We start from the raw sequence: 25,256 nt of genomic DNA, 5'->3' as shown, positions 1-25,256 counted from the left end.
AAACAAAATGGCGGAGAGTGCAAAAATTTCTTTTACAAGTGGCGATATATTTGCACCAGTGACAAGGCAGACAACTTTTCGAGCCGTGTTAGCAGTGGCGGGCAAGACCGAGATGCTGTTACATCATTTTGATGTCAAAACGGCGTACCTCAACGGATCAATTGAAGAAGAAGTGTACATGCGGCAGCCGCCGGGATACGAAGTTAATGAAAAGAAAGAGTATGTGTGTAAATTACGAAAGAGTATATACGGACTAAAACAATCCGCGCGTTGTTGGAATCAAGCGCTCCATTCAGTGTTAGTGAAAATGGGTTTTCGGCAGTGCCAATCCGATGCTTGCTTGTATATTCGGCAGGACGGTGGAGATACGATCATCCTCGTTGTCTATGTGGATGATTTGTTGGTCGGATGTAAAGATGCTGCCAAAATTTCGGATGTGCTCATGACGTTGCGAAAGAGTTTTGATATCACGGATCTCGGTATGGTGAAATATTTTCTCGGACAAGAAGTTCGTCGCGAGGATGGATGTTACAGTTTGAGGTTGACAAGCTATATTGAAGAGTTGGTAGAGAAGTTCGGACTTGCAGAGTGCAATCCATGCAAGACACCCATGGACCCTGGGTATGTGCGCTATGAGGGTAGTCAACCATTAAGTGATATTACTCGTTATCGAAGTTTGGTCGGTGCACTTTTGTACATCTCCGTTAATGCAAGACCGGATATAGCTGCTAGTGTATTGTTCCTTGGGCGAAGAGTTAGCCAACCAACAATCAATGATTGGAAAGCGGCCAAGCGAGTGTTACGGTACCTTAAGGGTACTAAGGAGTTGAAGCTGAAGTTTGGTCCTGGAGAAGGATGGTCTTTGCGAGGATACTCGGATGCTGATTGGGCAGGTGACCATGAAAGCCGTAAGTCTACGACCGGATTCATTTTCTTCTATGGAATGGGACCGATCACTTGGGTAAGCCGTCGGCAGTCGTGCGTTACACTGTCGTCCATGGAAGCAGAGTATGTCGCTCTAAGTGACACGTGCCAGGAACTAATATGGATTCGACAGCTAATGACTGACCTTGGGGAATCACAGAAAGGCGCAACAAAAGTTTTTGAAGATAACCAAAGTTGCCTTAGTTTCGTACGAGCTGAACGTACCACCAAGAGATCGAAACACATCGACACAAGGCAACATTTCATCAGGAATCTGAGTGACCAAAAAGAAGTGCAACTTGTTTATTGTCCAACGGATCTCATGGTGGCGGATGTACTAACTAAGCCACTTGGATCAATTAAGTTCCTACAACAACTAGAACGTGTGGGACTATGTCGTTAAGTTTGTGTTCATTGAGGAGGAGTATTGAAGTGTAGAACAATGATCACCCTGTATATATGTTACCTTGCTATTCCTTTTATATGAATCTTGTGCAACTGTCAAAACAGAAGCGCGCGTTGAAGCATTTCCGCTTTCATAATGTTTTTTGTACTCGAACGAACAAGTCGTAATAAAATTGAACTCGAAAAGTATCTCGCGTGTGTTTTGTTTTCTTACCGCCTGTTTCCCTTGTTCACTGAATTGTTGGGGGCCGGCCACAAAGTACGTCACGCCTCTAGGGGGGAGGGGGGGTTCAGAGCAGCGTGACGATCCATACAAAAATTTTAGAGGTTTATTACAAAAAGTGTGACGAAGGGGGGAGGGGGGGTCGAAAATCGCCGATTTTTGCGTGACGTACTTTATGGATCTTCCCTTGGCTTCCGCGAAACGGGAATTCTCCAATACGAACTACTAATAAAATATATATCCAAATAAACTTTATGTGTGGTCTCGTACTAGCAATTATTTAATTTATGTGTGGTTCTATATCCCACGGCCCTCCTTAGCCGTGCGGTAAAATGCACAGCTACAAAGCAAGACCATGCTGAGGGTGGCTGGGTACGATTCCCGGTGCCGGTCTAGGCAATTTTCGGATTGGAAATTGTCTCGACTTCCCTGGGCTTAAAAGTATCATCGTGCTAGCCTCAAGATATACGAATGCAAAAATGGTACACTGACAAAAATCCAATCATATTCATTATGTGTCGCACACATAAATTTTGACTATAGCATTTCCCACATAATGGCTACGGGAATTCGCATAGCATATATGTGGAAACACACATAACCGTTATTAACTAATAACCTTTATGTGGATTCTCCTATAGCGGGTGGCTATTAACGCACACATAAAATTCATTTGTAAATTTCTTTAAGGTGCCCTCAGACGTTGCAAGCAAATCACTCGCAACGAGCATTTTGCTCGCAGAAAGTGACAACTGTCAAAAATTTGCCTGTCTGACTACACTGAAAGTGATTGCATGCAAACAAATGACAGCTCGTAAGCAAACGCTCGCTTGCAATGTGTGACTGCTAAGCGCTAAAAATTTTCAACTCGCAGAAACGAAATTGCGCTTGCTAGTGCAGCACTAGCAAATTTTTCGCTCGCAAAAGTGAAAACGTTTTCAGGTGGCAGTGTTGCACTGCAAAAATAGGAATGAAATTAGATTTTGTGGCCGAAAACCAAGTTTTTCGTTTTTGTTTATATTTGCATGAGAGTAAATTTGTCATTTGCTTAAAGTAAAAAACTGCTACGTGTGACTGCAATTGCGAGTGCTCTCAGAAATCATTCGCTCGCACGAGTGATTTGCTTGCAACGTCTGACGGAGCCTACATTTTTGCCAATAAAAATGTGTGGATTTTTATTAGTGTAGCCTGGCTTATAGTACGTTCAGATTATGAGCTATATCACTTGATATAGAGCATCTTGACATCAGTGTTTGTACATCTAGTTTCCACTGGAAATAATGCATATGGCATCTCATGTCAAGATTCGCTATATCAAGTGATATAGCTCATAATCTGAACGTACTATTAGAAACCTCGCAGTTAATAACTGTGGAAGTGCTTGATGAACACTAAGCTGCGAGGTGGCTCTGTCCTAGTGTGGGGATGTAATACCAATAAGAGGAAGAAGAAGTGGTTCTATATCCATTATATTAGGGTGGAGCTATTGCAAAAATTTATAACGGCTACACATATATCTTATATAGATATTTTTGGTGTAGTAAAGTCTCTTTTATTCATACGAACATGTTCCACAAGTGACGTTTACTACTGAAAATGTAGTAAAGTTGAACTTACTACTTTTTATTCATACGACCCATTGTAACATTGAAAAGATATTTTAGTTATTAGATAAAGATTGTCGCTGTCCGGAACATCTTTTGCTGGCGAGGATAGGGGAGCTAAATGTCAGAGAAGGAAAATCCATACGATTTGACAGCTTAGGGTCTGTCTCATTTGGAGAATTAAAATTAAAAGTGACAGTTCGAAAATTAGCAAATAACCCGGTCATAAGAATGGCTGGTGCTACCCAGCAATTCCAATAAGACATCGATGCAAAATGATTCGATATCTGTCAAAAGTAATCTTGCTCTGTGAGCAGGGTTATTCGATAATTATTGAAATGTCGCTTTTAAGTTTATTTTTAGTTTAATTATCAAAATGAGACAGACCCTTAGTACCCAACATGTTCCGGACAGCAGAACAAAGGGAACCGAAGCGACAATCTTTATCTAGTAACTAAAATATCTTTTTAACATTGTAACTAAAATATCTTGTAAAATATTGTGTATCCGGAATAAATTTATACCGCTTTTTATACCGAAGTTGGATTTTCCTCCAGATACAGGCAACTTTCCCAATTTCGGAAGTAGTGCGCTGGATTCGCCTACAGATGCGCTAAACAACGCATCAATTAGTTTGACAAATAAAACTTCGGAAGAAAGTTCGGTTCAGAAGTCCCGACTTCCGAATTCTATTTAACTTGGTGCTACGCCGACAATATACCCGATCATTGTTTTCAGTGTATATAACTGAGTTGCGCCACCTTTCTCTCAAACCTGGCGTTACATTTCTTACGCATTGCGCAGCGACAGCTTCTGTGGAGTTGCGCGTGAAAAGTGCTTAAACTATTTTACTCTTTTCGATCGGTGACAGATTTGCAACAAATCGCGTTCCGAAAAAAAAACGAATTTTACGAACAAAAGTGATTTCAAAGTGCGATATTTTATGCAAAATTTGTTCCGCTAGTGGCTGTGAAACAGGTGGACGTAAAAGTTTTCAGGAAGAAAAGGTTTTTCGTCGGAATTTTGTGAAAACAAGATCGTGACCACTTGTTGGATTAGTTTTTTTTTTCTTGGGAAAAAGTGCATCAATGTGGTTGTGTGGTCAGTAGCAGAAGTGTGTGTGGAGTACCTAAATAGAAAATAGACGGCTGTTTGTAAACAAACCGCTTTATTCTACGAATATTGGATGTAAATATTGCATGCTGGCAATAATAATAATAATACATTCAATTTTATAACAGTTACTACATATAATATGCTTATATATAAAGTTGAGGCAATTTAGAAACGACAAAACTTAAAAATCGAAGTAAAGTTTTCTAAAATATGCGTTTAGTCACGAATAACTAAAAACCATGGAGCCTGTTTTTATCGGTAAGTATTGCCAATGAACTGATAAGATAATGCTGGCTCATACATCTACATTAAAGGGAGTGTCAATTAGGTAATCCACCGATGTTATACCGCGTTAAAGCACTGTTTGTACTTGCGCAGCATGTTGAAGATATTAGGCACCAAAAGAAGGCTTCTTATTGGCAATACATCCCCCACTGGGACATTGTCGCCTCGCAGCTTAATGCTCATTCAGTACATGCACAGTTATTGGTTGTGCCACGGTATCAATTTTTCATTCTTTTATTATGAAGCAAAACACAATGTTACTTTTATGGCCAGGGAAGACGAGAAAGCCGAAAATTTCTAGCCGACCGGACTGGGAATCACACCCAGCCTCCTTCAGCATGGTCTTGCTTTGTAGTCACCCATGTTACTGCACGGCTGAGGAAGGCCCATATATAGGCCGTATGACAAACTAAATATATATATAAGTATATATTTTGAAAAATTTAAAAACCCAAATTTATCCCTCAGTAATGATTATGCCTTTCTCGATTCAATGTGTTGAATTCGAATTAGTATGGTAAATGCAACGTAAATTGCCTACATTTTGGCGGTTAAAAGCTTTGAGGCGATTATATCACGCTGCTTAAGAATTACTTAACTATGAGAGTAATGGATTGCGTCACGGATAAATTGATTAATGATTTTTAATTTAAGGTGTGCATGTAAACAGCGTATTTGTTAAAAGAAACATAGAAATATTATTCAAACCGCATGAGTCATTAGCAAACAAAAACACTAGTGTCACTAAGAAAGTTTCTCCGTCGAATAAAACTAGTTGCACTCGAATCGGTCAAGTCCTTCTATATGAAACGTATTTAACAATCGATCGATAAAAATTCAAAGTTAGACTACAACCGGGAAAAGAGAAAAAAGCTATCATAGGGCAATAAAAATCAATGTATCGTATCAATGAAACAAGATTTTACTATAACGTGCTTAGTGGTCATACGGTTACCACTTCTGTCTCATACGCAGGAGGTTGTGCGTTCAATCTCCGGCCTGTTGTTTCATTCCTCTTATTTTCTATCTCCAAATGTCTCATGTTCTAGCAATCGCTAGAACTAGAAAATGGATTTTTATATCGTTTCCATCTTCTATCCTTGACTAATTCTAGCAAGTAACTGATAGAATTCGTTTCGGAATGCAATTAGAATATAATTATTCTTTCAGTACTATCACATTGACAATCTGTTAACCTAGACGAACCTTTTCCATAGAACCTAACCCAATATGAATTCCGCATGAACTCGTGGCGAGTGCAGAGGTGTTCTCGGCTTCATAATCAATTCCTTCCCACCTCCGACCGTGACCGTGAGGACGAGGGCAGCGCCGTTTTTGACCTAAATACTAGGACCACAGACAAACAGACATTTCACTCGTCAAATTTCCATTGTTCACTGATTTAATGGTCTATTCAAATAATAATTAGATTAGTTGGCCAATCGATCACTCGTGGCGCGCGCATCGTATTTGCTCGAGTTTGACGTTTGCTCACTATGTTCACTTACATCTGTTTCGTGATTTGCCCAACTAACTGAAATCAACAGATGTTTTTAGTGTTTGAACGACGATGAATGTGATGAGTTTAGGTTCAATTTGTTTATGCTAGGACTATACGACTGTGCGCATTTGAGGTTGGAGAGCAAATCCCATGCTTCCATCTATTGATTCCCTGTGCAATTGCGATTTTTCTGGTTAATCACGTCACGGAGTAATGCTTAGTATGTTATTTATTTGGCCTTTTAGCTTTTACATGTAGCGATAGGTGAAAAAATGATGGTAGACAATAATTTGTTAGGAATTAATATAATTTAAATTATAATATTTTGGATATTTATTAGTATTTCTTCTTCTTCTATGGCTCTACATTCAAACTGGAGCTTGGCCTGCTTTTCAACTTAGTGTTCTATTTGCATTTCCACAGATATAATTTGAAAGCTTTCTTTCCCGCCAATGCATGAGTATGTAATTTTGTGTGGCAAAGTAGAATGGATTCACTAAGCCCAGGGTGTCGAGAATGTTTTCAATCCGAAAACATCATAGATGGGACCAAGAATCGAACCCGCCATCTCCGGATTGGCAATCCTACGCCTTTGCTCGCAAGGCTAATTAGTACATATTGCTTCATAAAATAGCCTGTCTATTTATGGTATTTTTTGCCAAACGAGGTTTAAATAAGTTGTAAGATGAACTTTCATAATAGCTATTTCATAAGAAACAGAGCGATGAATAAAGAAAACATCGAATGTTCCTTATATATTCGATAATGCAATAAATATGTACTGTCAGGATAGTTCACTTTCATTTAAAAATATCCGTCGATTACATTGTCTGATGCAGGGCGACCTTTTTGGTGTTGAGGCGCTAAGCGGCACAATAGGACGGCCCCATACAAAGCAGTGGCCAAAACTACAAAAATGTCATTTTTTTTGCGTATGGAATGTGATGAACACACAGCTTATAAGCTATATTTTTAATATCCGATTACGATGGAGGGGTGTGTAAAACGGCCCATCCTAGAAACAAAATTTTCGCGTTTTTTTTCTAAATCGGGCAGCTTTGCTATGTTTTCTTCCCACAAGTATCATTTTTATACATCGTTGGAAAGCTTTTAAAAAGTTCTTTGCAATGGGCAGGATAACGTAATAATAGTCCGTTCAGAATTTTATTTTTAGCAATTTTGTAAATGCACATTTTTAACAACATTTAACCAACAAAACAGTTTAGTACCCCGCAATACTTCGCTGTAAATCATGCATGGGGCTACCCCAAATGGCATAATGCCCTTACGACCATTGGCATAGTGCAGAGTGTAAAATAATCGAAATTTTTTGGTAAAGTCCACCTTTCTTCACTTGTTAGCTCACCTCCAGACACCTTCATAGTCGGCTCTGGACTGTCCAGGCGGGTGCTAAGCTGTCAAATGTTTGTTGCCTCCCAATGAAAATAGATACTAAGGTATGGAAATCCATATTTTGTGTACGTACCTTTCGTGTATAGCGAAAAAGCTTTCACTACTATATTCGAACCAGCTCCCATTAGAAGCCGTGCAAATATGTACGTCACCATTTGCTGTTTACATTTTCCACCATCCACTAATACACTTGGGGCTGCGAAATGGTCAGTTGAAATCTGGGAAGGAACGACCTACACAGCTCTGGTCCTCACAAGTTCCAATCTCACGCTTCCACGGGTCTTCCGATGACAATTGACCGCCAGCTAAGGGTTACGTACTTAGCTGGTAGTGCAGCCTGGGCACTGTTGTCCTTCTGACATCAGCTAGAGTGAGTAGGTGCGACCAAGGGGACCATCGTCTCTAACCCCATATCTCAAGGCGTTAAGCGACCCGTGCCGAGGGGATGCACGGTGCCCCCAGATGCGAATATTATCAAACTTCCATGAACCTCCGTGATTTTCTCACGAAAAGAAAGCTTAGAGCACCAGGAAAAGGATACGGGGTGTTTTAAAATCTTTCATCGGTGAAATTTTGAATACGGCCCATTTTAAAATTGTATGGTTTTTCTCATACACATATACATATGTTAGCTGCAAATTATAAATATATAGTGATTTCCTTTTCAATAGTAATTAAATCAAGTATTGTTGAAATGCTAGTAGCAATACGAAATCTGCCAAATAAATTAATGTTCTTCGACATTCGGGTAATGTGTCCAGCCCACGTAGGTCTGTCATACATTAAGATTGGTCGAACTATAAATCTGATTGAGTTTTTGCTCTTGATTGCACAGTTTGCTCTCCAGATTAGACAATCCAATGTTTTCATGGTAAAAAACCCAAGACATGTTATGATATTGAGTAAGTGATATGTTCCCAATAGTCATGAAGATCGATCACGAAAAGCGCCGCAACTTAGTTTGCGTTCTGTATTTGGAAAGGAATTCCTAATAAAAGATGTGTGCAAATGCCAATTCACTATTGCATTGTAAGATTTCAATCGGTTCCGTCAATACTAAACTAAAATAACTAAAATTCAACAACACATTTTGCAGTGTAATTGATTTCGGATTTATCAATAACCGATCAAAGCTTATTTATATTAGAATTGTGCTGCCCTCTGAATGTCAGCTACTCTATGACGAAATATTTCGGTATGAATGTTCTACGCAAACTTTAGAAAACCTGATCAGTCACCTTATTAAAGGCGACTGCAGTGAAATTTGTCAATTGCGCAGTAGTAAATTTCCACTGACCTTCGATTAGCCGAACTATTTGAAAATGGAAATCAAAAGAAAATTTAGAAAATCTCTCACTCTCCAGAACTGACCAATGGTAAAAGAGGTATAGAGCCCATTGTACACCATTGGGTAGTAATTGCGTCTAAATTTTAGGTTCGAGCCATTTCCAATGGTAAAAGAGGTATAGAGCCCATTGTACACCATTGGGTAGTAATTGCGTCTAAATTTTAGGTTCGAGCCATTTCGATTCGCGTTCGTGCTTTCTTTCTGGTGGAGTTCGTGCTAGTGAAAACACTATATTTTCCAAGTGAAAGTTTATTCTTCAACGCCATTTTGAAAAAAAGTTTCGTGATTTGATTTAACTAAATTCGAAGTAAGTTTCCGCGATTTTCATTAACTTTAGCATAAATAATGATGAATATCTTTTAATAGCTGAATTTGAAAAGTTCGTTAGAATATAAATTGAAATAAATTGATCGGAAATTGGAAGGACATATTAGTCAGGTAAGCTTTAGTGTGTTTTCGGTGGACAAAAGTGAAGTAAAGTTTATAATACGTTGTTTAGGCATAGTCAGGCCCAACAACGTGGGCGGTTTATCCGGGTTGGTCCAGTTTTTCCGATAATCCAAGCGTGAATTGGCGCTGAGTCGTCATCATACGAGCCATGCGGTGGCGATTTGGACCAGTCTATTCTCCGACGGACAAGTTCTAATTGTGGGTGGCATTTTCCACACTCGTTGGTCCAATTGGAATCCGTTCAACTCCGTTGGCGGTCATACTTATTCACCACGTGACTCGTTCCGTCAAGCTGTGAGCCTAGAGCGACGTTACATAAAGCTCTCACTCCACCGAAGCCCGGGGACGCATATACCCCGAAGAAAAAGCTCACACACGAGTTGCAGATTTTGAACGCGGGTAATTCGGATTTGGATTGTCGTACGCAAGAAAAAGCTCGTCAAAGAATTGTCGACGCTAGAACGACGCCTATACCCAACCGCCTGGAGCATCGCCTAGACGGATGCAGGTTTGATGTATATGTAGGGCGAGTGAATCAATGTAGGTTACTCTGTACTAATTAAAAGCTTCGCTAATTAGACGTGACGTCACATAGCCGCTAGGGTTGCCTAGGCTAATAAATTAGAATCGAAACTGTGAATCGAAATAGAATTTTGTAAAACTTTTTAAATTCAACGACTATCGCTTAGAGACCGACTTAATAAATTATGGAATAAATAAATTACTTCGAGTTTGGAAAAGTTCTATCCGATTTCGGTCGTTGATGTTTTTAAATTTAAATCGAAGTTGCTTGAATCTTTTATTCGGATTGTTTTACTGCCATTTGGTTTTGAAGCGTATTAATTTTCAACGCGGTGTGCTTTAACAAAATATTGGGTTCAGTTAAACGTTTGGGTCGAAGTGGAATATTAGTTCGACAATAAATACTGTTGGCCTGCCCTGAGGAGGCAGCCTCATGCCGGGATATTTCTACAGAGATAACGGTCCTTTCTCTAAAGGTGGCGCTTAAGCCGTTAGCTTAAACTAAACAGAACGGAACGTTTCAGCATTATCACGATAAATTCAACGAATTTTGTTGGATAATAGGTATTGTAAGAAAAGTATCACATGTAAACATAATCAATTAAAACAAGCCTGTCAAAGCCTGAGCACAGATATGTAAAATTGTATGATTATAATAAAAACAAATCACTGGTTTCAAAAATCTAGCAAAAGACTCAATACCTATGCAATCAGTACACGGTAAGCTTAGCAAGTTCTATTGTTTAACACTGAAAATATCGCATTTCAATCATTCTAAAATTTGTCCAAAAGCGAACAATAGGGGAAAGACATCATCATTATTTTTAGCGTTTATTATTCAGCTGCATTCCACCCAAATTACTTTATTTTTGAAATATAGCTAATTTCAATACACGGAGAAACTCGTTTACTCATTAATAGGTACTTCTGTTTGCTATCTCTTTCCCTCTGCTGGAAAATTTATCCATTTTGGGAGAGTAAGTGAATCTACTCATTTAAGTGAGTGAAACTAGCCATGTTCTAAAAATCAAGTTATTTTGATGGAATAACTTGCTAAGCTTACCGTGGGAATCTTACATGGGGGAGGGGGGTTGAAAAACTCAGAAAAGCTGCTTAAGTAATTAGTGTACGGCCCCCTAAGCTTAATTTAAACAAAGTGAACTTTGATACACACAAAATTGAAAATATTGAATATACTCAAAATTTGGGTTGTTGGACCGAACTACCCCGGTGAGGTGCTTGCATCTTGCTCTCGGTTCATGAACAATTATGGGAAAGAAAAGGAAAACTACCCAAATTTTGAGTAAATTTTGTTGCGATATTCTCATCAGTAAGTATTTTGAACTGAAGTTTTGGGTTGATTTATCTGTCCATGTAGGTTTTTGTAACCAGTGACAATTACTGATGCATTAGGAAAGCGAATATTTTATGCTTGTTTTAATTTATTATGTTTACATGTGACACTTTTCTTACAATACCCATTAAAATTCGTTGAATTTATCGTTATAATGCAATAGTGAATTGACATTTGCACACATCTTTTATTAGGAATTCCTTTCCAAATACAGAACGCAAACTAAGTTGCGGCGCTTTTCGTGATCGATCTTCATGACTATTGGGAACATATCACTTACTCAATATCATAACATGTCTTGGGTTTTTTACCATGAAAACATTGGATTGTCTAATCTGGAGAGCAAACTGTCTAATCAAGAGCAAAAACTCAATCAGATTTATAGTTCGACCAATCTTAATGTATGACAGACCTACGTGGGCTGGACACATTACCCGAATGTCGAAGAACATTAATTTATTTGGCAGATTTCGTATTGCTACTGGCATTTCAACAATACTTGATTTAATTACATACTATTGAAAAGGAAATCACTATATATTTATATTTTGCAGCCAACATGTATGTATATGAGAAAAACCATACAATTTTAAAATGGGCCGTATTCAAAATTTCACCGATGAAAGATTTTAAAACACCCCGTATCCTTTTCCTGGTGCTCTAAGCTTTCTTTTCGTGAAAAAAACACGGAGGTTCATGAAAGTGCGATAATATTCACATCTGGGGGCACCGTGGGACGCATGGCCAGGGGGGTGAAATAATGAGCTAGGCCTTTAACGGAGCCTGTGGGGTACCTGGGCACCCTCCACAGTAATTGTCCATTACCGCGTCATGGTGGGCTCTGGCGTGGTGGACCTCTTTTCCCGAGCAACTCGTGGAACCAAAATGGAAAACCAAGTCAATTCTTCAATTAGTGGTAATAGTGTAGGCGACAACCCCTTCGCAAGAGGTGGGTTGTTCAGGTCTCCGCCTAGGAGGCCAGAGGCAATAGTCGGCAGCTCAGTGCGCAGCGCCAGCGTGGGTCACTTAACCTTCATCTCGGCTAAAGAAACGCCGGTAGAGGTTATAGTGAAGACGATGAACCGCAAACGCGATGGGCTTTCGGCCTTCGAGGTGGCGACGGAACAGCTGGACGCCATCATAGACTTTGCGTCATCGAAGCATAATATCAGTAAGGAACTCAAGAGGAGCTTGCTGAAACTTCGAAAGTCGATGCTACCAGACTACCCAGACTGAGGCCCAAGGATTCGCGGACTCGGGCAAGGTCGAATCGACCGAGGGCGTGCCAGCGAAGACGGTGGTGCCAAAGTCTACCCAGACTGAGGTTCAAGTATTCGCGGGCACGTCGGGGTGACTGCTCCAACGAAGCAGACACAAAAACGGGGAAGACAGTCTCCAGGGGATGAGCTCCCTGGGGCCGCTCCAAAACGCGGAGGGTTACTACCCCGAACAAGCGTAGTGGGTAGTTGAACCCGGGCCAGGTACCTCAAAAACCGGGGGAAGAAGGACCTGGAAAGGTCCGTCCACCCAGGAAAGATAGTGGTAATGGGTTATGGCAGGCTGAGAGCTTTCAGCCTCTCCAGACCAGGGAAATAGAGGGGGATGACGCCTCCTGGACCCTGGTCAAGAACAATAGGAAACCGAAGACGTCAAGGGCCGAAAAGAAGGCCCAGGCGAATGAGGGTAGCAAGAAGTCTAGGGTAGGCGCCAATCGTTCCAGGGGCGATGCCCTAGTCATCAAAACGGACGAGGCTAAGTACTCGGACGTCTTGAAGGCGATGAGGAGTGACGTCAAGCTCGGTGAACTCGGCGCCGACGTACGTCGAATAAGACGTGCCCGGATGGGCGAGATGATCCTAGAGCTGAAGCGGGGCGTCTCGCAAAAGGGTGCCGCCTACAAGAAGTTGGCGGAGGCAGTCCTAGGCGAGACGGTCAAGGTTAGGGCACTCACGACGGAGGTGAATCTAAGGGTTAAAGACCTGGACGAGATCACCGAAGTCGAAGAGCTCGTCACGGCACTGCGGCGACAGTGTGAAGTGGAGACGCCCACCGCAGCCGTTCGGCTACGGAAAGGTCCGGCAGGGACGCAGGTAGCATTGGTTCGGCTATCTGCAGCGGACGCCTCCAAGGTAGTTATGTTAGGGAGTGTCAAGGTGGGATGGTCGGTATGCCCTGTGGGCATATACGAGTAACCCGAAGTTTGCTTCAAATGCCTGGAACCGGGGCACAAGCAATGGGACTGCAAAGGCCCTGACAGATCTCTGCCGACGCTGCGGATTGGAGGGACATAAGGCACAATGCTGCACGAACCCTCCCAATTGTTTGATTTGTTCCAGCAAAGCTGTGAACAGCAAACACAAGGTTCGATGTGCCCGGCGTTTAAGCGTGCTGCAAAATCACAGTGCAGGTAACGCAGCTGGCTTGCTCGGCCTCGCCTGAGTGTTTGGTGTGCGCAGGTTTAGAGGAAACGGCGGAACACGTGTTGTTCGTGTGCCCACGTTTTCGCGCAATGCGTGACCACATGCTTGCCACATGTGGTCTAGACACTACCCCGGACAACCTAGTTCGGAGGATGTGTAAAGATGAAGTTGGCTGGAACGCCGTTTTATCAGCTATCGCCCAAATCGTCTCGAAGCTACACAGAAGGTGGCGCGTGGACTCAAGGATGGCTAGTTCAGGCGCAAATAAGAGGTGGTCCAAGAGATCGGAGTCGGCTTCATGGGTCATACCGGTGGTCATGCTCTGTGGTCGAACTCGATCCTTTTATCGAACAAGTGGCCGCGCGAAGAACAACATGGTATCGTCGCTTTCGCGGCGTTGGTCAACCGGGCGGGTTCCGAGCCCGAGGACGGAAAGGGGTCCTCGTCAAGGCTGGGGCAGGCGTAGGCACCGCGTCGGCAAGTCCCTCTGTGTGTTGGCGAATAGGCCCTGTCGCAGAGAGGTCAATTTGGGGTGCACGCGGCATCATCATTCTTGATACCAGTCGTGCAGAGGGAAGCAGGCGCGAAGTCGACCCTTCCCACCTTCCGAGGGCATAGGGCGTGGTAAGGCCACCTGGAAAGCCGGCAATGCGCTGGTTCGGTGCTGCAAGGACACGCAGCTAACCTCGAGGGTGCGTTGTGCACTGCCCCCCCTTTGAAGCATTACTTTCTGGTTGTACCGAAGGGACTATGGGCTTGGCGGCAATGAAAACGGTTTAGCGGGTCGGGGATGTAGTCCTGCCTCCCTCGTTTTCTGTTGGAGGTGGTCCTTAACCCCGCACTTCCAGGACCCCGTTTTAAATGAGTAAAGTAATATATCACACAGAACTGAATTCCCCTGTCCACGGATGATGGGGTCAACGTTGATAAGTCAAGTGTCTGCATATTGTGAAAATTGTGAAATAATTTGTTCTTTTATAGTACACATTGCTAGTATTATTAGTACTCACCACATTACCGTTAGACAAAAACGAGATGAATTTAATTGCATCCGAGTAAGGTTACACTATAAGCAGTACTGAAGTACGTATTTTAATCCCGGTAACATTTCAATTTAACAGAAACGCGTCGAGTATTTTTTTGCCAATATATAGAAAATATTAAACAGTTGATATATCATACCTCCATGCAAATACTTAGAGAAGGTGTCGCATGATCTAACAACATCTTCTTGGGTATATGCTGCGGAGGTTCCGGCAGGGTCTAGTACCAGTCTTAACTAACAAAATACTAACACAAAAGACTGGGAAGCAAACGATCATCCATTGCACCAATTGTAGTTCATAGTTCAGTATACAGTAAGTAGTGAAAGTAGATACTGTAGATTTACTAATTTTGCATTATATACGGTGATTGTATTCGTTATTTCTTCTCAGTAATCTTTGTTATTTTACTCTTACTTTTACTGCATGGATCAACGTATAAACAAACCTTCATTTTTTTTGGGTTAGGAAAAAATAATAATACATTGAAGGACATAGGAGACGTGACTAAGTGTATTCTGAAAGACAAATAAAATTAGTTGACTACCTTATGACACAAGATATAGAGTCACGTTTGACTGAGACCTTAGCCACCTATGTACATGAGAATAGACCATATGATGCTTTCATCCACTATCCTTTTCTCTACATGACTAATAGTTAGACCACCTACACGTAAAAAAATTTAATGTTATATATTATTAAGATTTCTAATACTTTTTTGCCAAAGCAGGCGCCTAATGATATGTATAAGAAAAAACTTATACATCGCATTAGTCACATACATTCCGAAACTATAACATATAAGGTTATTTTTTTACGTGTAAGGTCGTGAGGAGGATCAATCAATGTCTTTTTAAGCCCATCATCAAATGGAAGCTCACGAAATGGTTTGAAATCTTTACTGACTGATTCTAGTTCCGAGACGATGATGATGCTATGCAAGGCCGTCATAAGTCCACAAAGATAGTATTACCGTCGTGCGGGGCTTCTTTTGATTCCGGGGGCTACTTTGGATTTTTGATTTTTTGAAAAAAATAAACGGAAAAAATAGCAAATTTGAAACAGAAAGTTGCCATCCAACTATCAACAAGACACCCGATTGGTGATAATGTCAATTTTATAGTTATTTTCGTTATAATTCTTGTTTTAAAATGTCCAAAGTAGCCCCTTATTTTTCAAAAGAAGCCCCGCACGACGGTAGGCGTTTTCTTGGAACATGGTTCAAAATATGTAGATGTTAAAATAGCAGGCTCAATTTTTTTAAGATTGTTTGGTTAACGGTTCTAAACTGTGGCCAATTTTGGCTTTTCGATTCAGTTTCGACTGCTTTCACTAGATAATTTTCAAAACTTTGGACGATTATTGATATTCATCAAATTGTAATACGATATTTTAGTTTCAAAATAAGTTTTCATGAAAGGTGTTTATCTATCTATATAATAAAAATGAGTTGAGATTCCCTTCCTGACGATTAAACTCGCGAACGGCTTGATCGATTTGCAAGATTTTTCCCCTAATCGATTCGTTTTGGGATCCGCAAGGTTTGTATATACAAAAGGTTGGTGAATTTAATGGGGAAATGTAAAAAATCATTAGAATACAATTTTGGGTCAGCTGTTCAGGTAATCAAATTAAACGCACGGTAATTGATCTAGAGTGCTGTGCTGCAAATAGTTCATTGTGACATTTGCAACACCCGGGCAAAGCTGGGTTTATTTTGCTAGTTTGAAATATAGTCAGCAATTCAAATTTAACGAGGTGTATCGTGTATACCTATACCATATACACATCAACATAATTGTATTTTATGTGACCAAAAGATCCAACGAGTAGTACATATTTTTAATGATGTTATTCATATAAATCAATGCTTCATAATCGTAAAATTAATTCATTTAGCTAGGAAATAGACGCAATGAAGCATTACCATACCATTGATAACTGAATCTTGGACCAGACTTTAAAGACTTGAATAGAACATGACCATTTGACTACTGAAATTTATGATATCAGACAGTACTGTAAAGGAACGCTAAATATCAACATAAACAATGCCAATTATGTTTTTTCTGCACATAGTAACCACACTCAATGAAAGTCGAATGAATGAGTTGGTGGAGTAGTCGTCTGACTATGTAATTCTATGTTTTGAATATTCATGCGATGTTTGTCAAAATTAGGACCGAAGTTGCTTCATGAAGATGAATATTTTAAGCTCTGATAGTGACCATTTGGCATATTTTTTTTTAATCTCGAGGCAAACGCTTATATCGGGCCAAGAATAATTTAATTTATTTATTGTCGTCAATCAATTTTGTAGACCTAGTTACATTGGCAGCCTTAACTAATAATAGTTCTTTGAAATATTATATAATGTTCTTATGTTCTAATAGAGTGCCATTAACTTGAGATACGTGTAAAGAAGTGTTTTAGTTGCATTTTTGACATAGTTAAATCAATATTATTACAATATTTATTAAAAGTGAGCATCATCTGATTCAAAGGTCCATATTTGGCATAGTTTGTCGTGACGGTATATAAAAGTTCAGTTCTGATAATAGCTGTGGGGAGTCAATTCTTTGGGAGACAATATTGTTTATAAAAGATACCATGGCAAAGTCACGACGCACTTTCAGTGTTTGAATATCAATAAGCTTGCAACGAGCTACATATGGTGGCAATGGAAATACGACCCATCCTAACTTGCGAAGTACATATAATAAAATTGTTTTTGAACTGACTCTATTCTATCTGCATGTGTAGTTGAGAAAGGGGACCAAACTATGCTACAATATTCTAAAATTGGCCTTACGTAAGCAGTATATAATGTCTTTATGGTGTATGGGTCCTGGAAATTGTAACAAAATCGTTTTATGAAACTTAACATGTTATTGGCATTGCTTACAATAGTGTTATAATGATCAGTGAAAGTGAGTTTTGAATCCAATATTACTCCCCTACTCCCCTACTCTCTTACTCTATCACACCTTCCTACACTTTGATTGTCAAAACTGATATTTACGCTAGGTACGTTTCGTTTTCTACTAAAGGTTATTAAATTGCACTTTTTGATATTTAATTGTAGAAGGCTTTTGTTACACCATGTGTGGAATATCAGTATTTCGGCTTTGAATGTTACGATGTCCTCGGCAGTTTTAATTTTTAAAAACAGTTTCATGTCATCTGCGTAAATTAAGACTTTCAATTTATTAAGAACGAAGGGGAGATCATTCACAAATAATATGAAAAGTAATGGTCCTAAATGAGATCCTTGCGGAACTCCAGAAGAAGCTTTTATAGAGTCTGATGTTTTGTTTTGAATCTTACTATTTAAACACGACCGGTTAAATACGAGTCAAGCCATTGAAGAAGTTTAGGTTGAATTCCCATCTTCTGCAATTTGAACAGAAGCATGGGTATATCAACGCGATCAAATGCTTTGCTGAAATCTGTGTACAAAGCTTCTACATAATGACCCCCATCCATAGCTTCTAAAGAATAATTAACAAATTCTGTTAGATTTGTGGCTGTTGAACGACCTTTGTAAAAGCCGTGCTGCATAAAAGTGATTCGATTTTTAATTTGGACGAACATTTTTTCATTAATAATTGTTTCGAACAATTTAGGTATGCACGATATAAGGGCAATACCGCGGTAGTTACGGACGTTTGATTTTGCACCCGATTTAAATATTGGAACTAGAAATGAATTTCTCTCTGAAAAATGTTTTAGGGAAACATCCAGATTCCAGCGACTTGTTGAAAATCCAGAACAATGGGGATGTGAGTTCAATTGCTAGAGTTTTAATAAACACTGGAGGTATCCCATCAGGCCCAGAGCCCTTAGATGCATCCAGATGTTTCAAGGCATCACTAATGTCATGCACGTTTATGTGATTGACGCCAACGTCATTTGAGAACTCTGGGTAAAAATCAAAAAAGTCACGATCTCTGTCTGTTTCTGAGTGTGTGGTGTATACTTCTTGAAAAAAATCAGCAAACAGATTACATTTTTCTTCAGAATTGTTGCCTATTCTACCATCTAAATATAAAGTTTTGATGGGAAATTAACAGATTTTAATTTAGTGTTCACATAGCTGAAAAAATGTTTTGGACTGGTTTTTATTTCGCGCTCTGTTTTTGAATTATAATCATGGTATGCAGTGTTTATAGCAGAGTTCAACTGATCACAAATATCAAGATATTCCTCTAAATGTTGGTTATAATTGTGTTTCTTGTAGTTTTTATGTGCTTTCTGCTTACGATTTTTTAGATTTTTAATTTCTCTTGTAAACCAAGTTGGATTTTTCGATACAGCATGACTTCTTCGTCTTTTAACGGCAAAACATACTTTTGCATATAAACGATAAAGACGGATCAATAAAAAACTGGAAAACGATCCATAAATAACATCTGAATGTTCCTTAAAATGCTACCATAAATCCATAAAATAGTTAATGAGATTCCTTAAAGAATAATTTTTCGATCCATAACTAAGCTAAAATTTAGCAATTAATTGGGAAATATGTTCCATTAACATGGTCAAGAAAAACAATACAATTCTTGCTATTTTCCCATGAAAATATGACAAATGATCCATAAATCTTTGGAAAATGATCCATAAAAAACTATATTTTGATCCATAAAACTTCAAATTTGCGCATTTTTTTATCGTGATGATGATCCATAATTTTAGTCATATGATCCATAATTCTGGCCATTTGATCCATAACTTTGTTCAAATGATCCATAGTTTTGGTGATATGATCCATAAATTTTGATAAATGATCCATAGATTTTATAAAATGTGTGGATCAATTAATATAGTTTCATTGGCCTTCTTTCCAAGCATTATGGATCACATTATCAAAATTATGGATCATATGACCAAAATTATGGATCAAATGGCTGAAATTATGGACCATCATCAGGATATAAATTGCGCAAATTTGAAATTTTATGGATCAATATATAGTTTTCATGTTTTTAAAGTTTTATGGATCATAAAAATATTCTTTAAGGAATCCCTCGAACTATTTTATGGATTTATGGTAGCGTTTTATGGAACATTCAGATGTTATTTATGGATCGTTTTTCATTCTTTTATGGATCGTTTTTCCACATTGAACGGTGCAAAGTAAGGGCTGCCTCTTTCAACTGATACTTCCACCATTATTATTTTGTACACTGTGCTATAAAACATTGCTGTTGCTTTATCTACATTCGATTCATTCCTTAAAACTGCTTGCCAGTTGATATTCTTCAATTTTTGTTTTATGTTCTCATAGTTGGCTGATTGATAGTCGAGGGTTTCTTCAAACTCACACTCGATGGGTATATCATTAACGTATACTAACAAAGAAAATTCTATTGCTGTGTGAAATGCTTCATTTCTCCACAGCGGAGTTAATGATTCACTAACGCAAAAATCTTCGTAACAGTTTGTCAACAATAGATCTAAATAACAATTTTGGAGATTTTTCACATAATTGATTTGATTAAGTCCTAAGTTAGCAATTTTATTGAATATGAAGTGCAATAGCTCATTATCTCCAATTACTGGAAGTAAAATGCTCTTATTATCAGTGTCCGGTATAAAATCTATATTTCGTTGGTTAAAGTCAGCATACAGATTCACCTTTACTTCAGGAGGTACGTTAGATAAAATTTCTTCGACGATACCAAAAAAAAATCTCATATATGTTCATGCTAGCATTATTTGGAGCAATGTAAACTGAAGCAAAAACATGAGTTTCATCTGAAATTTGCACTTCCGCCCACACTTGTTCAAATTCTTTGAATGTTTGAATTTACTTGTCTTGATAATTTTCGAATTGTATATTGTAGATAACGCGATTAAGACACCACCTCCTGATTTTTTTTCCAGACCGTTGGTAGTCTCGGTCATCTCTATAAACGTTATAACTATTACTAAAAACTTCTTCGTTTTTCACACTATCATCCCAACTTGTTTCAGTCGCTAAGCGACTTAAACGACTGCGACTGCGACTGAAACTCACTGTGTAAGAAGAACTCAAAACTTTATTCTGAATTTCGGTTATTTTAACAGCGCTTCTTATCCTGTTAAAATTCTGACAGTATACCGATATCTCCTTATTGCAGCTATTTATTACTTTTTTATTGATTATCTCATTAGTAGTGTTATTTTCGCCATAGTCATACTTAGTAGAACAATTACATGTAAAAGTAATCCTATTTTCTTCTTCTATGGAATGCGTCAGTTCCGGCAAAAACACTGACATGAACAGCGGTTTGCAGATGCATTTGTCCGATTTGAGAATGTTGGCCGTTCTTCAGTAGGGTAAGGGTTCATTACTTCACCCCTCTGGAAGTTAATTATTAGTCCAAAGGGAGGTTGTGGTGGTCCCGAAAATTGTAGCTTTGCTGCAGCTAGTAACTTTCTGTCCAAAGGAAGATTCGAAGTATGGTTCTTCTTGTCATACATGGTTCTCTGGTTATTTAACACATTGCGCTGGGTTGCATTTCTTGGGTATGGGTTGCTGTTATTATAAAAATTACGATCATGGTGTTTTTCGACGTGTCGATTAGATTTGTCTTGAGAACTGCAATTCATATTTTTGGTGCGTTGGTATTTAATTTGCTTTTTTCGCTTGATAGCCTTGAATATGAGCCACCTGAGGAAATTGTTCCGAAAAGCACTGAAAAGCTCAACAAATCATCATTCAAATGTAGTTGACTTATACTAGGGAGTGTTACTTTTCATATTACGTCGATGAATGGTGAAAAATGCGTTTGGAAATTGTTGGAATGCACTTTTGAAAATGTATTGATTTCAATATGTGATCCCGACTATACGGAGCAATATGAGCCACCATTTGGAGCAATATGGGCCACCCATCCAAAACGTTTTTTTTTGTGGGAGAGAAAAGTGTGGTAATATGGAAGAATATGATATTCGTTCAACAGTTTAGAGTATTCCGTACCAAATAAAATTAATAAACCGCACAACAGTGCTGCAAAGTGTCACCGTGCAAGTCACGCAAAGCGTGACAATAACAAAATCCAGGTCATGTGTCAAGTACTCAATTGTGATGCTCAATGTGGATCTCACATGCTTGGTGTAACGATCACCATGAAAGTGACATTTTAGCAACTAGCGCTTGGTCACTCACCATGTCTTCACTTCTTCTGCCTGTGATCACCTGTGATTTTTTTTCTTAGTGTCAAGGAATGCCAGTGGATTTAACATATACATACATATATTTAAATATTCCTGTACAGTCAAGCAGAGTACAATATTTAGGTCGTAACTAATCGCAACGGATAAAAATACACTGAAAATAATTTCGACAAGAAAAAGTTTTTGTTAGAAAAACTTTTTTTCCTTCAAAGTGCCCAGCTTGCGATGTATGGACGGTTGGTAGGGAACATAATCACCTATCTTGAGACATTTCATACAAATCAAAAAAGCGTTTTTTCGCAAATCGAGTTTTAATTTTTGAAACTGTTGAAACTGATTTTTTTTCAGTGTAGGGCTCAATTTGAATTGTTTCCGATATCTTTATTAGAAACTTTGACTGATTTTGCGATAGTCACCCATATAACATTTTTGGGTAGGATGCGTCGTTTTTTGATTGTATCCATTTGAAAAAATCAATAAAAAAAATTTGGCCTTTTTCAAAAGATAGTCTGGATCAAATTGGTAAAAACTTAGTTAGATCCATTCACAAATACGGCCCATACAAATTTCAGAACCCTCCCATACAAAATACGTTACGAGAGGGTGGGTGGGGGCTTTCAGCCCCCAGGTCCATTTTAGCGTTATGTAATTTGTGAATGAACCCTTAATTTAACTATTGATTTATCCAATTTATCAATTAAAAAAAAAACGTCAGTCCAATCAAACGACAACAAAATCAATCAATAACGGTGCTCACCTGCACTTTTGACAGCTGACCGACCTGATGCTCTTTATGGCTCTCAGCTTGTGGTTGTCAATCTGGGTGTCACGCTTACCGAAGGTACTCACGTGTCAGCTTCTACATGTCACGATGCGCTTGCAGTGATTGTCAGTAAAGAACATCGTTTTAAAGCGTGGTGGTTTTTGTTTTCATATCTGATCATCTGGTGATGGTCACGACATTTTGCAAGACTGCCGCACAACAGCGGACCGTACCGATTTTCCACTCTTCACCGTATCAACATTACATCGGAGTTGTATATTCACTCATTTGACTGGAGTGATCGCACGCAAAAGCAAATGACCGTTACAAAGTGGGGGACAATCAAAGAGCGCCAGTGACACGTCGGTCCGACGGTGGTTGTACTGTGGGCAAACAGATTTTTCACTTGTCCTGCATATACTGACGGAAATGGGTGATATCGCCGAAATACTACTTCACCCTATGTCACATTGATTAAAAATTTGCTTTCTGTATTTATGTTGATATGTTTAATCTGCACTCCAAATAATCTAAACGTTGTTTCCACCTGAATTTTCAGGTACATTTTACGTGCACACATAACTGCAAATGCTTCAGAAAATTCAGGTGAAACTTACGTGTCCGGTGAAATTCTATCCAAAACTCAGGTAGAACTTTCCTGATTTTTATGTAAAATGAAAATTCTATCGAAAAATCAGGTAAAAGTTACGTGAATTTCAGGTGGAAAAAATCTACGTACTTTTTCAGGTGAAAACAACGTGCAGATTTTTTTTGGGTGTGTAGCTAAACACAAATTGAGTCAATTTGTCCGGATATCTTTCAAGCTCCATAGGCTTTATGATGAATATTTTTCGTGACGTTACAACGCAAACTTCACCTAGGTGAAACTCAGGCTATTTACCACCAATTTTAGGTCCATTACCACCAATACAAAGCTTTTTTCGAGTACAAAGAGCATACGTAATTTTAAGTTCGAGACTTTTATGTACATCTCAGAGAATTTAAAACAGTCCATTTTTCGTGACGTTACAACGCTTTCTTGTGAAAGATTCCACCTTGTCAAAATTCATATTTCTTACAATTTTAAATCAGATTTTACATACGGTACTGATTCTATACTTCTTCATCTTTGAATATGTGCAAATTGGTGCACCAGAACCCAAATTACAGTCCATTTGGGAAAATATGATATGGAAATGCTAATATCATCTTCCAAACTACACACTTTTTTTTTACCGGGATCTCAGCTAAATATTGAACTTTTACCGCGATTCGCACAGCCGTGCCCCAGCCAAACATGTTTTTTGCCGAGATTCCTGTCAAAATTACTGAAAATCAGCTAATATTTTGCCGAAAATCAGCTAACAAACGCCATTTTTGCTGAAATATCAGTTTTTTATTTCGCTGGCGCACGGCTGTGCGGATTTTTGCCGAGCTGCAGAAATAAAAACTAAGTGTGTAAGACATACATGTTCATGATAGAATTAGTTGCGAAAGTATAGAATTGATAGTTCCGTTAGGATACGGCAAAAGATATTTTAGTTACCAGATAAAGATTGTCGCTTCGGTTCCCTTTGTTCTGCTGTCCGAAACATATGTGGTACATTATCTAATAACTAAAATATCTTTTGATACGGCAGGCATGAAGAATGTTTTTATAGTAGTCGATTTGAAAGCAATATTTGTGATGGCACATCGCACGACCTTCCTTCTGCCAAACTCCCATATATCCTCCAAATATTGCCCTCCGCTCGCTTTCAATTCGACTTCTATAAAACCATTCTTCATGCCTGCCGTATCCTAACGGAACTATCAATTCTATTCTTTCGCCTCTAATTCTATCATGAACATGTACGTCTAAGTCTCGAAGATGATATCAGCATTTCCATATCATTGTAAGGGCCAATTTCTTCACCTCCGCTTAACTCTTAAGCGGTGCTTACCCATACGATTGAACCGGGTTTAAGCACTAAACGGAGGTGAAGAAATCGGCCCTAAATCGTTTAACTTCACGTAGAAGTAATACACTCAAATCATTAATTAGTTGGAAAAATATGTCTAAACAGCCGTCACTCTTCATTACTGTCAATTATACTAATTGTTAGTCAACAACTTATTTTAAGGACACTCCTGACGGAAACGCGTTTTCGGGGGCACACCACTTGATACGGAGGCGGCGCACAACCGTAATTTTTGATGATTTAGCTTTGCTGCGTCGCAGCATGCGTGAAATAATATAAATGACAGTTGTGCATTGCTTCCTCATCGAGTGGTGTGCCCCCGAAAACGCGAGCACTTTGAAACTTGGATTCCGTAAGGAATGACCTTAAGCTAAACTATTCTTCTTCTTCTTCTTATTGGCATTACATCCCCACACTGGGACAGAGCCGCCTCGCAGCTTAGTGTTCATTAAGCACTTCCACAGTTATTAACTGCGAGGTTTCTAAGCCAAGTTACCATTTCTGCATTCGTTTATCATGAGGCTAGCACGATGATACTTTTATGCCCAGGGAAGTCGAGACAATTTCCAATCCGAAAATTGCCTAGACCGGCACCGGGAATCGAACCCAGCCACCCTCAGCATGGTCTTGCTTTGTAGCCGCGCGTCTTACCGCACGGCTAAGGAGGGCCCCAGCCCCAGCTAAACTATTATCATACCAAATATTTTATTTGATGATTTAGGTATTGGAAAATATGAGAAACACATAGATAATGTCAAAA

The 25,256-nt window shown here is 39.1% G+C and overlaps 2 protein-coding genes across 2 annotated transcripts in view; both read left to right on the top strand.

Annotated features, from left to right (window-relative positions):
• The first annotated feature begins 307 nt into the window (after window positions 1–307).
• LOC134222246 (uncharacterized) lies at window positions 308–1,202 on the top strand. Its single transcript, XM_062701389.1, has 2 exons — window positions 308–1,008; window positions 1,085–1,202. The coding sequence occupies exons 1-2, from the start codon at window positions 308–310 to the stop codon at window positions 1,200–1,202; spliced, it is 819 nt and encodes a 272-aa protein (XP_062557373.1).
• Window positions 1,203–4,015: 2,813 nt separating this feature from the next.
• Window positions 4,016–25,256, top strand: part of LOC134226811 (dystrophin, isoforms A/C/F/G/H-like) — an 84,798-nt gene continuing 63,557 nt past the window's right edge. The window contains exons 1-2 of the mRNA XM_062707815.1: window positions 4,016–4,257; window positions 4,398–4,530. Coding sequence (XP_062563799.1) covers window positions 4,512–4,530 — 19 coding nt within the window. The 5' untranslated portion in view covers window positions 4,016–4,257; window positions 4,398–4,511. The remainder of the gene's footprint in view (window positions 4,258–4,397; window positions 4,531–25,256) is intronic.

The sequence above is a fragment of the Armigeres subalbatus genome, chromosome 3 (assembly GCF_024139115.2).
Source record: "Armigeres subalbatus isolate Guangzhou_Male chromosome 3, GZ_Asu_2, whole genome shotgun sequence".
Taxonomy (NCBI): Eukaryota; Metazoa; Arthropoda; class Insecta; order Diptera; family Culicidae; genus Armigeres; species Armigeres subalbatus.
This window is presented reverse-complemented; position numbering and strand designations above follow the sequence as displayed.